General features: G+C 39.8%; 1 protein-coding gene across 1 annotated transcript; it reads left to right on the top strand.

The window, feature by feature from the left end:
* The first annotated feature begins 12,920 nt into the window (after positions 1 to 12,920).
* LOC124251526 (vomeronasal type-1 receptor 4-like) lies at positions 12,921 to 13,988 on the top strand. Its single transcript, XM_046684402.1, has one exon. The coding sequence runs from the start codon at positions 12,921 to 12,923 to the stop codon at positions 13,986 to 13,988; it is 1,068 nt and encodes a 355-aa protein (XP_046540358.1).
* Positions 13,989 to 14,740: the final 752 nt, after the last annotated feature.

Genomic DNA, 14,740 nt, shown 5'->3' with positions numbered 1-14,740 from the left:
TGATTAGTGATACTCATTCCACAATGCCTGTGATGGAGGGCATTCAACTCTTTAAATGTATATAGAGGGACTGTTTCAATAAAGAGGATTCATGAATAATCTCTCTGTAACAATCTGTAGCATGTCATGAACAGGATAGATCTATTTCTACCAATAAGAAAATATCCCCTTGATAGATCACTTACAGAGGAAAGCAGTTTGGTTGGAGCAGAAGTGCAGTATGATAGTGCTTATGGCAAGACCTTGAACCAGGACAATATGTGAATAAAGTGTTTGTGCATTGTGAGATAATAGAACATAAACTTGAGCTCCACTACTGGTTCCAGACAGAGGCTTCTTTAAAACCCTGCAGTTGCCTGGGTGATAAGCTCATTAGGAGCATATTTTGTTCTAACATTTGTTTTTGACCCTGATTCATGACACAGGTCTTCTGAAATGCTATAATTTCCTGGGTGATAGGAGTGTCTTTTTCTTCCATAATAAAATGACATTTCATAGGTTCTAAAATGGCACTTTGATGAGGGCTGGTCCCCAGAAAGACCAAGCATTATTTGAAGCTTGGAATTTTCAACCCAGTCTCTTCATTCTCCTGAAAAGGAAGAAGAGCTGAAAATAGAGTAAATGATCGATCATGCCCACATGAGGAAACCTTCATAAAAATCCCAATAGTATGGTGCTCAGAGAGCTTCCAGATTGGGAAACACATTCACATCAGTAGGATGACACACCCTTACTCAAACAAGACAGAAGCTCCTACTCTGGAGACCCTCCAAGACTTCGCCCTTTGTGTCTCTTCATCTGGCTGTACATCTGTATCCTTTATCACAGTCTTTAATAAACTGACAAGCCAAAGTGTTTCTCTGAAATCTGGGAGCCACTCTAGAAAATTAATTGAACACAAGGAGAAGGTCACTGGAACCTTAGATTTGTAGTCGAGTCAGACAGACAACATTGTGGCCAACATGTGGACCTACTATTTCTAATTAGCATCTGAAGTGGAGTTCTAGTAGTTTCTGGGAAAAGCCCTAAACCCGTGGGATTTGAGACTATTTTCAGGAAGTGTTAAATTGAATCAAATTGTACAATATCCTACAGGTGTCTGGATAATTTCTTTTTGTGGGGAAAAATCTCACATTTGGTGACCAAAGGTGTCAGAAGTTAAGTGTTCTGTGTAAAAGTAAAGAAGAGTCACAGGAAGAAACACACAGTACACAAAAACTGTGTGATTTCCTTCAGAGAAGAAGGAAAAACTGAGTTCTTCCTATACACTGATGTTTATTTCATTTTTGTTGAATTGCACATAAATTATCAGATGTACTCTGCAACTGCATACAAAGGAGGATAAACCTGAACCCTAGGAAAATTGTTACTGCCAGAGATCAAAATGGAATCAGTTTTGGAGTAATTCATTGTGTTAATATTTTGCACTAAATGTGTTTCTGTGTCTTCAGATTTCTATTGTTGCTGAAATAGTGTTCTGTGAATTTAGCAGCTGAAAACATCACAAATCTGTCTCCTCACAGGTTGGTAGGTGAGAAAGCTGAAATCAAGGTGTGGACCATCCTAGTCTCTTAACTGGAACCTGGGGGAGCGTTGTTTCCAGGCTGATTTATGCTGTTGGCAGAATTCATTTCATTTGGGGACTCCCAGGTGGTTCCCTCCAGCTAGAAAGCCTTCATTGGCAAATTGAATGCCCCTCCTGTTTTGAATCTCTTCTTTCCTTCGTTTTACTTGACTTCTGTTTTTTAAGGATCATGTGATTACAATGGACCCACCTTGATGATCCAGGACAATCTTCTGTTTTAGGCAGTTAGGGCTGCTACAACAAGAACGTCACAGACTGAGTGGATTAAAAAGCAAATATTGATTTCTCACCTTTCCAGAGCCTGGGAAATTTCAAGCTCAAGGTGCAGGCAGATTTGGGGTCTGGTGAGATAATTCATCCTGGTTTGTTAATGGCCCTTGATTACTCATATCCTTATGTGGTGAGAGAGACAGAAAGCAAGTTTTCTCCTGTAGTTTCTTAAAAGAGCACTAATCCCATTGATGAGGAGAGAGTTCTTTCAGGTAAAATAACTACCTCCAAAGGCCCTGCCTCATAATATAATCACATTAGGGGTTAGAATTTCAATGTCTGCATTTGGGGGTGTCACAAACATTTGGTCCACAACATAATCTGATGATTAGTAACCTTAATTACAACTTCAAAGTCCCTTTTGCCACGTAATGTAATATGACCGATGTAGTAACACCAGGCAATGGACATCAGCCTATTTCAGTATGAGACTTGTCAATTTTCGGAAATTAAAAGATTTTTTTATAGTTATTATATAGACAAACTATTACCAGAGGTTATCTCTTAGAATGGTTTCATACAAAGGAAAAACATTACTTAGACATTTCAGTTCTGTTTCGTTATGTTTTATTTCTTACACAAAGCATGTGTTACACTTTGGAAATACTACGAGAAATAGGAGGACTTTCATCAATTCAGTGTTGGGTTAAAAAAGGTCTTTAAGAGCTGGTGCTGGTTCTTTGACATGATAAATAAAATTGACAAAACCCTAGCCAAACTTACAAAGAGAAAAAGCTCAAATAAACATCCCAAAGAATAAAACCCCATGACCAGACAGCTTTCCTGGTGAATTCTACCAAGCTCTCAGGGAAGATTTAATACCTATACTTTTCAAGCTATTCCAAAAAAATTAGGGAGGGTGGAACCCTTCCTAACACATTCTAGGAGGCCAAAATCACTCTGATACCAAAGCCGGACAAGAACAGCACAAAAAAGGAGAACTGCAGGCCAAAATCGCTGAGGAACATAGATGCAAAACCTCTCAACAAAATTTTGACAATGCAAATTCAGCAATACATCAAAAGGATCATACATCACGATCAAGTGGGATTCATACCAGGGACACAGCGGTGGTTCAACATCCGCTAATCAACCAACATGATACACCACATCAACAAACTGAGGAATAAAAACCATATGATCATCTCAATAGATGCAAAGAAAGCATTTGACAAGATCCAACAGCCGTTTATGATAAAAACTCTGGACAAAATGGAGATAGAAGGAAATTACCTCAACATAATAAAGGCCATATATGACAAACCCACAGCCAACATCATACTCACTGGGCAAAAACTGAGCACCATCCGCCTAAGAACAGGAACAAGACAAGGATGCCCTCTATCACCACTTTTATTCAACATAGCACTGGAGGGTTTGGCCAGAGCAATTAGGCAAGAGAAAGGAATAAAAGGAATCCAAACAGGGAGGGAAAGAGTGCAACTCTTGCTGTTTGCAGACGACATGATCTTATATATAGAAACCCCCCAAAAATCCATTGAAAAACTAATAGAAATAATTAACAACTACGGTAAAGTTTCAGGGTACAGAATCAGCTTACAAAAATCAGTTGCTTTTCTATACTACAATAACGAACTTAAAGAAAGAAAACTCAAGAATATAACTCCATTTGCAATCACAAGTGAAAAACAAAGCACCTAGGAATAAATTTAACCAAGGAAGTGAAGGACATATACAATGAAAACTATAAGACATTACTGAGAGAAACCGATAATGACTTAAAGAGATTCCTTGCTCATGGATTGGAAGAATAAACATAGTTAAAATGCCCATACTACCCAAAGCAATCTACAGATTCAATGCAATCCCTATCAGAATCCCAATGACATTCTTCATGGAAATAGAGCAAAGAATATTAAAATTCATATGGGGCAATGAAAGACCCCGAATTGCTAAGATAATCCTGAGACTTCACAATCCCTGACTTCAAAATGTGCTGCAAAGCCACAGTGACTGAAACGGCATGACACTGGTAAAAAAACAGGCACACGGATCAATGGAGCAGAACTGACAGCCCACAGATAAAACCACACATCTACAGACAGCTAATCTTTGACAAAGGTGCCAAGAACATACAATGGAGAAAAGATAGTCTCTTCAATAAATGGTGTTGGGAAAACTGGACAGCCACATGCAAAAGAATGAAGGTAGACCACTATCTCACACCATACACAAAAATAAACTCAAAATGGATCAAAGACTTGAAGATACGACCAGAAATTATAAAACTCCTGGAAGATAATATTGGTAGTACACTCTTTGACATCGAAATAAAAAGGATCTTTTTAGCTTTTCAAGTCCTCTCAGACAAGGGAAACAAAAGAAAAAATAAACAAATGGGAATTCATCAGACTAAAGAACTTCTGCAATGCAAAAGAAACCAGGATCAAAACAAAGAGACAACCCACCATTTGGGAGACAATATTTGCAAATCATATAACTGACAAGGGGTTAATCTCCATAATATATAAGGAACTCACACAGCTGAACAATAAGAAAACAACCAACCCAATCAAGAAGTGGGCAGAGGAGATGAACAGACATTTTTCCAAAGAAGATATACAGATGGTCAATAAACACATGAAAAGATGTTCAACATCACTAATCATCAGGGAAATACAAATCAAAAGATATCACCTTATGCCTGATAAAATGGCTATACTCACAAGACTAAAAATAGCAAATGTTGGGAGGATGCGGAGAGAAGGGAACCTTCATACACTGCTGGTGGGAATGCAAATGGGTGCAATCACTATGGAAAATAGTATGGAGATTCCTCAAAACACTAAAAATAGAACTACCATATCACCCAGCTATCCCACTACTGGGTATCTACTCAAACAACTTGAAATCAACAATCCAAAGTGACATGTACACCCTTTTGTTCATGGCAGCACTATTCACAATAGCCAAGACATGGAAGCAACCCAAGTGCCCACCGAACAATGATTTGATAAAGATGTGGTATATATATGCACAATGGAATACTACTCAGCTAGAAAAAAAGACAAATTCATCCCATTTGAAATAACATGGAAGGACCTAGAGGGAATTATGCTAAGGGAAATAAGCCAGTCTGTGAAAGACAACCACCACATGATTCCACTCATATGCAGAATATAAACAAGTACTTGGACAAAGACAGCAGTTCAGTGGTTACCAGGGGAAGGGTGGTTGGGGGGGCTGGCACAAAGGGTGAAGGGGAGAACTTAGGTGGTGACAGTCAAGAATAATGTACAAATGAAACCTCACACTGATGTAAAGTATTATGAACTCAACAACAACAACAAGTTCTTTAAGACATAAGCATTTGGAAAGGGACATGTCTTTTGCCAACAATGAATGCCCAGTGCAACTAAATAAGCCCTCCTTCCAGACACCACTGTGGTCACACCTTCCACCTGGAATTCCAATAAAAGAGAGAAATAGTGGTGGTATGTTTTTCACTCAAAGTTCTCCCTGTGGTCCTATGGTATGTAAAATATAAACGTTTGCAGGGAAATTTAAATGAGCCAGATTTTTGCAGCATGGGCTGAATGTAGAAACAAACTATGGTTAAGTTGTGAGTCCAATGTAAATGAGGTCATTATTGAATGGAAGAATGAATTAATGACCTCCAATCTGCTCTTGCCACCTTCATCCATTTATAATAGATACTGCCTCTCTCTCCAGCTCTACTGACCATGACCTCCATTCCACTCCTACTTAGGTTATTAACAATTCCTTGATCCATCACTTTCCAATCCCTGGACCTGCACCTGTCCCCTCCTACCTCCACCTGACTTCTACACATCCACACACCACCTCTATCCTGCACCCACTTGCATTCCATCCCTTTGTCAAACTCCATCCCCTTTGCTCCCAGGAACTTCCTCCCATCACTCCTGCCTTCCATCACCTCCACATCTTCCTTCCCCCTTGAATTATATTTGCCCCAATTTCAGTGAACTCAGTTCAATTCTCTTGGCCCCTCCCTCAAAAATCCCAGCCCTCAAATATTGGGTGCTATCAGCTCCCCATGTCCCCAGTTCATGACCCCATATTTGCCCTTGCTCTGGGTGTTCCAGCTGCCCTCAAGCCTAGTTCACCCTCAGCTGACTTCATCTCCTAAAACCGTTTTGTCTCCCTGTGCCCATCACCCCCCGCAAGGCTCCAGCTCACCTTGCCACCCTCTGCTCTGCCTTGAAGCACTAACTACTAGCAGGACATCCATACACCAACCATGCACTGCCATATATGTAATTGTTTTCATTTTTTGATGCTATCTTGACCCACTTTTTAGCTCCTTGCTACAGGGTGGTCACTTCCCCTTCTTGAGAAGGTGATTAAACTCAAAACTAAAACATTTCCCTAATTGGGTTCTCACACACTGGACTACTAGGAACACATGCACATTGCACCGGCCCAGGTACAAGAAAACTGGGGACAACCCCTTTATCCCAGAGCCCATGAAATTATTCAGATTATCCAATTCTCAGAGTGCCTGAGAACTCCAGATAATCCCACCCCACTTGCCCTACATATGCTACACCTATGACTTCCTATTGTATTACTCTGTCCCAGTTATACCCCCTGCATGATCTGCCTGGCATCCTTCTCTCATGTGGAACTCTAACTAATAGAGTTCTTCATTTCTTGTATTAAAGTGTTAGTGTGCTGTGTCCCACCATCAAAGGAATCTTTACATCTTACAAAACATATATGCCTCCTCCCACTGTATTGTTTAACCCCTTGTATATATGAACTCTTTTGTGCCTTTTGCCCACCTCTGTCCTTGACTCACATCTGCCCACTGTCCCTACATCCCATTATCCCCTTTGCTCCCATGATCTCTTTACCCCTTATCCCAACAGAGACCAATGTGTGCAACACCCTTCCCTTCTTTGCACACTTATTTCTGTGTGCCCTTAAACCCAATAGTGTGCTCTAAAACACTACATCGTTTAACCCCCAAGTGCATTTTACACCCTCTGAACCCTCTCTCCTCCTGCACTCTATTTCCCCAAGTCCCCCGTCTCTCTGTGCCCCCATCTTACTCTGGACTCCTTCCTCTGTGCCCCCTCTCATCCCACCCTCTCTATCACACTCATTCCAAGGCATCGCCACACACTCCGACTGTCTCAACACACCCCCACCTCCAAAGGTAAAGCTCTTAGCAGTTTTTGAACGCTGTGCATGTGAAACACTTTCCCCTGGGCATTGGCAAGTTGGAAAGAGTATAAAGGGCTGACATTTCTGCTCCTTTTCTGGTATTCCTGCGCTAGGAGAGTTGCACCATTTTCTACATTGGGGCACCTAATGAAACACTAACCCACCTGGTGACTATGTGAATGATTGTATGACAGTGAGTTGGAGTGTGTCACTTGTGTGCAGGTGTGCATTGTGAGTGTGTAAGAATGTGAATGTGAGTCATGTGTGTGCATAAGTGTGACTGTGTGACTGAGTGCATCAATAAGAGAAGGACTGTGTAGTTGTATATTGGAGTGTTTTTCAATATGTGAGTGTGGATATTCTGTGCCTGCAGGTATGTCTGAGTGTATAAAACTCTTTGCATGTATTATGAGCTTGGAGTATGTGTTGTCAACCACATGGCTCCATTCCATGACTTGGAAATAGAAGGTGTGAATAGAGAAGAAATAACCTACTCAAAGTGTGGTCTGGTTTTTGCCCTCCACTACTGGAAGATGATCTCCAGACCCTTAGAAAGTCATGCTGGAAATGACTGTCTTTGTTTGCTTGGCAGCTTTGGGTCTTGCAGGATCAGGTGTGCCTCTGAAGGAGCTGGAGACAAAAGTGATCAGTGCAACCTTCACTGCAACTGGAGAATAAAAGTCAGCTACCCAGAATGTATGTAATCAAGCTCCAGTAAAAATTTTGGACGTAAACACTTGGGTGAATGTCCCTAGTGGCAATACTCTGGGAGTTGTCCAGAACAATGTCAGGACGGTAACACATCATCACTGGACTGGGACAACTGGAGCTCTGCTTTTGGCACTATCCTGGATTTGCCTCATACATCTCTTCCTTGTCTGATATTAACTTGTATCCTTTCCCTGTAATAAACCATACCAGAGAGTAGAACTGGCCTCAGAGAGCGCTGTCAGTCCCTTTAGAGAATGATTGACACTAAGGGTGGTTTTTGGAACCTCCACACTTGAAGTTGGTGTGAAAAGTGAGTGTGGTTTCCAGCGAAGTGTGTTCCCTCTAACTTCTCAGTTGGACTGAAAATTCTCCCAGGAGGAATGGATAACGGACCTTGTTCAAACGGTCGATTTCTCTGTTAGAAAATCCAAAGTAGTGAATTTGGCTCTTAAATGTCTGACTTCATTAATTGCATAGCCAATGAATGCTCCTTAATGAAAATGCACCAAAGATAAATGAAAAGATCTCTAATAACCATTCAATGCAGTTGAATTGAGAAAGTGGTGTTGGCTTAACTGATACTTAAAAGAATTGTCGAAACTGTCTGTTAAACCATCTGATCCCGATGCTTTTATTTCTGAAGGACATTTTATAAACACTATGGGTTCTTCTGGGGATGTTTCTTTCTTTGCACTTCATACCACCGCTGGGTCAATATTGGTGAAGTACAATATTCGAAAAGTTTCCATCTTATCATCTCCAAGTTAATTTGCATTTACTTAAACAAACAAGGCCAATGATTTCTAATGTCAACTATTGACATATTCTTTCCTTTGCTCTTATCTCATTAGAAATTCTTCCTGGATTCTGTCTGATTCCAGGCATCTGCAGAATACCTTAATAATGATGCAGCTTCAGAGTCTAAAGATGAAGAATCAACATGATTTTTAGTGGAAGAACTTCTCAAGGACTCCTCTGAGACACACATACCTCATTGATAGTCTCCGATGAGGCAGACGTCAATTTTTACTGCTCCTTCCACATGAGACTCTGTTTCACTCATAGATCACAAAAGAGTAAGGTGTCTCCAAATGTGTCAACAGTCTCTTTGGAGATAATTACAAAAACTTGTAATTGGTTTTGGTAATTAGCAACCGGAAAAAAGTTTTTCAGAAGTGTTCTCCACTCCTCATGACTGCAATGCCACTGCTGCCACAGGTGAAATGAAAATTGCCATTCTCACAGGAGGTGAGGTCACAGAGTCACACAGCCATATCTCAGGGTCTGCCTGCCTCCCTCCCACACATGTGCTTTCCATCATGACCATCACACTGAACCAACTGTCCTCCCAGCAGAAAGGAGTCGGGTGAGTATTTTGACATCAGCCTGAGGGCACAGTCTGTAAGGAAGGAAGTCTAAGTAAGCGTTCCTGTCTGGAAATGGGCTTCTGGGGTTAGAAAGAGATCCAGTGGCAAAGCTAGACAGGGAGGCAGAGTAATTCCTTAGCAATGAGCTGAGATTTTAAAGAGTGAGTAGGATTCAAGGCCCTACGCCGATCCCTGATGTCCTGCAAGGGAATTAATAAAATCCTCTTGAGGATGATTAGGGACGAATAATCCCAGTGATAATGAAGAATCATTTCAAGGTGCTTAAGGACTGTAGTTAGGAAATCATTCTGCTGTTCACATTGCATTAGAGGAATCATAGATTAAATTTTCAGTATTATTAGGGGCGTGCTTATAATGTCTTCATGCCTGCAACACAGAGTAGCATAGGACTGTCACAATTTTTCTAATCCTCTACAGAAATCATGTACATGAATTTCTCTGGAATCAAAAAACTATATTTTATCTGACACTGAGCACGTGAGTCCATAACCTACTGGAGACAGTCACTGTGTCTCTAGTGAAAACACCTGAGGTCTGATGACCATGGCAGCATTGCTTTCCCTCTTGAAGTGCGAGAAGGATGATGAGGAAAAAGTAACTTTATAATTATGAGTTTCAGACAACAGTTTACAGGACCAAATCTATCTTGTCTTATTTTCTCTGCTTTAATAAGATTTAACATCAATCCCAAGGTCACAACTCATTTCCTTAAGATTGTAATTTACACAGTTCACAAGAGTCCATAGTCTTAAAATTCCCTATTGCACGTCTCTGGTATCAGCATATCACTTGAAAATCTTGCCTTATTCCTAATAGTTTTCCATAACCTAGGTATTAAGAAATACCTAAGCATCTGAACCAGACTCTTAATAACATGGTGTCTATTCTACACTGACGTATCACATAATAGCATTTCCTGCATCATAGTTTATGGAACAAGGTGATATTTTTCACTAAGTTTTTTGATAGATGCCACTTTGGTTTTTATCCTGCCATGATAGCAAATGAGTCTTTCTGCTCCCAAACTAATATTGAGTAAATCTTGCATTATTTAAATCTAATATGGACAACTGAAACATTCCTTCACGATTAACCTGTAATTACTGCATCTCCAAATTTTTATCATCTCTAACATTTCATTCATTTTTGATTTTGACCTAGAGAAAAAATTTTTAAACAAAAATTGAAACTTTTTATAATTAAAATTACAAAAAAATAACAACCATATGAAATAAAATGGAAAAGTATGAAATTGAAAGCTATACACAGGTATGGATTATTTGAAGACACAGCTAACGTGGTTTGTTATTGTGACAGAGCAGTTAGGCTACTGCGTGGCCACAAGAATAGCCACGTTCATATCTCCATTCAGCCCTTAAGCAGCATGTGAATTTAAACATATTTGACCACCCTGTATCTAAGACTTCTTATCGTTACAATGAAAATAATGCCAGTGCTTATGTAATGCAGTTAGGAAAATCAAACAAAGTACCACACGTAGGGCATTGTAGCAGTGACTCAGACATTGTAAGTGTGACTGAAAAGTTATACATTCCACTCTGAGAAGCTTCTGAACAGAACTTAGGTATATATTTCTCAGAAAGTGTATTGGATTTGAGCTCATATGATGCATGTAATACACACAACAGGTTAAACTGCAGGATCTTCTGGCTCTGAAGACAAGTATCAGTCACTGAGAACTGACAGATAGGCCTCCAGGGATTTGACAAGAACGGTCTGCATATCTCAGGCTATTGTCAGCATTGTGGGTGTTTTCTCTTTGATTTACCATTATCTCTTCCTTTACTACAATGAATGTGGTTGGAGGTTCATAGATTTGATCCTCAAGCACCTGTCTATAGTCACTTCTTGATCATTTCCTTTACAGTGTCTCCAAGACAATGGCAGCCTTTTGTTGAAGCTTTTCTTTGGTGATTTTTGAAAGCAAATTGTTTTCTATCCTCACAAACCTGGAAGGGTGTGTCCAGTGGCACCACCTGCCTCTTATGCATCTCCTGCCATTGAGATCAACTCCATGAACTCCAGGTGGGTGAAACTTAAGTAAAAGCTCCAGAGAGGATTGAGGTTTCCATTTTCCTTTGCTGGACGCTGTACATGATGGATAAACATCCAGCATATAAATAGCAGCGTATAAATGGTAAATAAATATCATTTTCCCTATGTAAATGATTGCCAAATTTAGCAATAAGTCATCACAAAGAACAAAGATTTAGGATAAACTGTGCTGAATTTCAAGAGAAAATCACAGATTCACTCTAAGCAGCATTGTCCTGATCTCCTTTCATGGTTGGCCTCACAGTCTGGACCCATAGATCCATAAAGTTCATCCTGTTTGGACACAGTCAACAGGCCACACACATTCGTGAAAATAACCTTTCCCCCAACAAATCCCAAGTTTGGGGGGAAGAAATGTATTTTTTAAAAATTAAAGACACATCTACTGGTCATTAGTGCGCAGCTCTGTGGAATTTCACCAACGACCATTCCTCTGTTCACAATACCTAGATAAAGAAACAGAATGTTGTCAGTCCTCCTAAACCCTGTTGTGCCCCATCTAAGTCACTCTTCCCAAGGGTGTAGTTCTGGTGGGTATAGTTAGAGGACCTGGGAACAGGTTTACTACCATCTTAACATTTGAAAGATTAGATCACATTTGTCTGTGTTGTACTTTATTTAAATGGAATCATACAGCATGAAATGGTTAATGATGACGCTTTTTCCGTTCCACATGATTATTATGAATTTATCTGTATTGTTCCATATTATTGTTTGCATTCATTAGCATTTCTACTTGGGGCTCATTTGTGTGAATATCAAACAATTAATTGATTCAATTTACTTTTAATAGACAAGTTGGTTGCTTTGCATTTGGGGATATTTTGAGTAATAATGAGTGCTGATACATAAATTCTGTGATTATGTTTTTCATGATATGACTAGAAATTTCTGTTGAGTATATTCATATGAGGGGAATTTGCTGGAAACAGACGATTACTTTTGGTCCACTAAGGTAGGTACCATACAGTTTCCCAAAATATTTGGACCAATTTTAACACTCATCCGCAGTGTACCAGATTCTTGCTTTATTTTCATCCTTCACAAAACTTGGTGTTGTGTTGTTTCATTCTAGATTTCTAGGTGATATTTGATCATACCAGGTAGAGATATGTTTGTATTTTTCTGATTACTTAGGAAGTTGAATATATTTTAGACATGTTTTATCCTTTGACTATCCTCTTACTGAAGTTTCTGTCTTAATGATATGCCCATTGTTTATTCTACTGGAGGTCTTTAGGAGTTCTTTGTGCTTCTTAAAAGTATGTGTTTCTGTGTGTGTGTGTGTGTGTGTGTGTGTGTGTGTGTGTTGATGAGAATCAGCTCCTATTTTTATTATAAAAGAATGATATTGCACCCATATGGTTAATATGTTCTGTGCTGTTTAGGATATAATAATATTTTCTTAATAAATTTTATCAAATTTTAGATCAGCAAGGCATTTAGAGTTAATTTGTTTTGTAATGATGTTAATGATCAAGATTTTTCTTTTTTCCAATATAGCTAGCAAAGTTCAGCTTATTCTCAAAGTGTGGTTTCATGCTTTCCTTCCATATACTCTCACTTCTCATTACTTCCCCCAGGATCAGACCACTTCTTTAGTGCTGACTTTTCCATGAAGTATATCTGTTACCTCTCCATCTTTTTGTGAATTATGAAGGCTTGACACTCAAACAGGAGCACACAAGGCAAGTTACTCTTGGTGTCAAAAATCTTCAATGAATCTTTGGGATCCGAGGAATGACTGTTCCCACAACTTAAAGGAAAACATGCAGAATGACACAATAGAATCCAGTAAGATGACAATAGCAATAATCGCCTTGTCACAGACTGTAATTGGAACACTGGGCAACTTCTGTCTGCTTTGCCATTACCTCCTCCACGGCCACACTGAAAGCAGGTTGAGGGCCACAGATCTGATTCTCAAGCACCTGACTATATCTAACTCCTTGATCATTTTCTCTGCAGGAGTCCCCCACACAGCGGCAGCTTTTGGGCTGAAACATTTTTTAAATTATTTTGGATGCAGATTTCTTTTGTATGTTGAGAGAGTGGGCAGGAGTGTATCCATTGGCACCACTTGCCTCTTGAGTGTGTTCCAGACCATCGTGATCAGCCCCATGAGCTCCTGTTGGAAGGATCTTAAAATCAAAGCCCCAAAGTACATTGGCTTTTCCATCTCCCTTTGCTGGATCATTTACATGGTTGTAAATTTAATTTTTCTGGTGTCAGAGTTGTACATGTCTAGCAAATGGAGCAGGAAAAACATTGTAAAGAAAAGAGATTTTGGATACTGTTTTGCTACTGACCAGGGGAAAATCAGTGGCTCAGTATATGTAGCATTAATAGTATTCCCTGAAGTTTCCTTTACTGTGGTCATAATCTGGACGAGTGGTTCCATGGTTTTCACCCTGCACAGGCACAAGCAGCGGGTCCAACACATTCACAGGAATCATGTTTCCCACAGATCCTCCCCTGAGTCTAGAGCCTCGCAAAGCATCTTCATTCTGATGATCACCTTTGTATCTTTTCAAACCCTCTCCTCCACTGTTCACCTTTGTATTGCTCTCATTGATCATCCCAATTGGTGGTTGGTGAACACTGCTCGCCTAATTTCTGTGTGTTTTCCAACTGTCAGCCCCTTTCTGCTCATGAGCCGTAACTCCACTGTATCTAGGCTCAGCTTTGCACGGAGAAGAAATACAAAATTTGCTAATGTAATCAGAAAAATGGAAATGGTAGATTTTGGCACCATGTTCAGTTATTTATTCACTAATCCTACTTGAAAAGTTAAATAGAGTCTAAGGAGAAGACACATGTCCTTCTAAGGAAGACCTTAATGAAGATTGATGTTTCCTCAGCTTGTTGAATATGAGAGATACACGAGGATAGTTACAGTGAATAAAGCAGCTTTGCATCATTTTGATGACTAGTATCCTAAAGAGTGTAGTCTTACTCCAATTCTGCTTGAGGCAAATTGAATGAATTTGGGCCTAGCCTCTGAATGAAATGAATCAGAGTGGTTGAACAAGTGGTATACTTGTGGGAATATTAGGCAGAGAGAAAACAGTTAGGAAATGAGTGTTGCATATTGTTGGAAGGCAAAACTCCATCGTTTTCCAAAATATATGCATGTACAGCATGCCGCACCATTAAGAATACTGGGCATGCTGTATTCCGAGTTGTACATCCTGGTCATTTGGGACATCGGAAATATTCAGACAGACCAATTGGAAGCTGTTTGTCCTGTCCTGCCTTTACCCAGTAAACCTCAATAAAGGCTCTGGCCGAGACTTTCCCATCACTCCTGCTTCTACATCCTGACAAATACATGATGCTTTCAGTGTGTCCCTGCATGGCCAGATGTGACCCTCCTCTTGGGAAAATATAAGTAATAAACATCATCTTTCAGTGGCATTTGTCTCTCTGCTATCTCATTCAATCACCTTTATAAATTAAGACCCAGTCACAAAACTCTCTCCAAGACAGCAAATAGGAATCTGGTTTACATATGGTAAAAACAGAAGCAAAGGGATTT

Source organism: Equus quagga, chromosome 13, assembly GCF_021613505.1.
Source record: "Equus quagga isolate Etosha38 chromosome 13, UCLA_HA_Equagga_1.0, whole genome shotgun sequence".
NCBI classification, from domain to species: Eukaryota; Metazoa; Chordata; class Mammalia; order Perissodactyla; family Equidae; genus Equus; species Equus quagga.
Note: the sequence above shows the minus strand (reverse complement) of the source record. Positions and strands in the feature narration are given on the sequence as shown.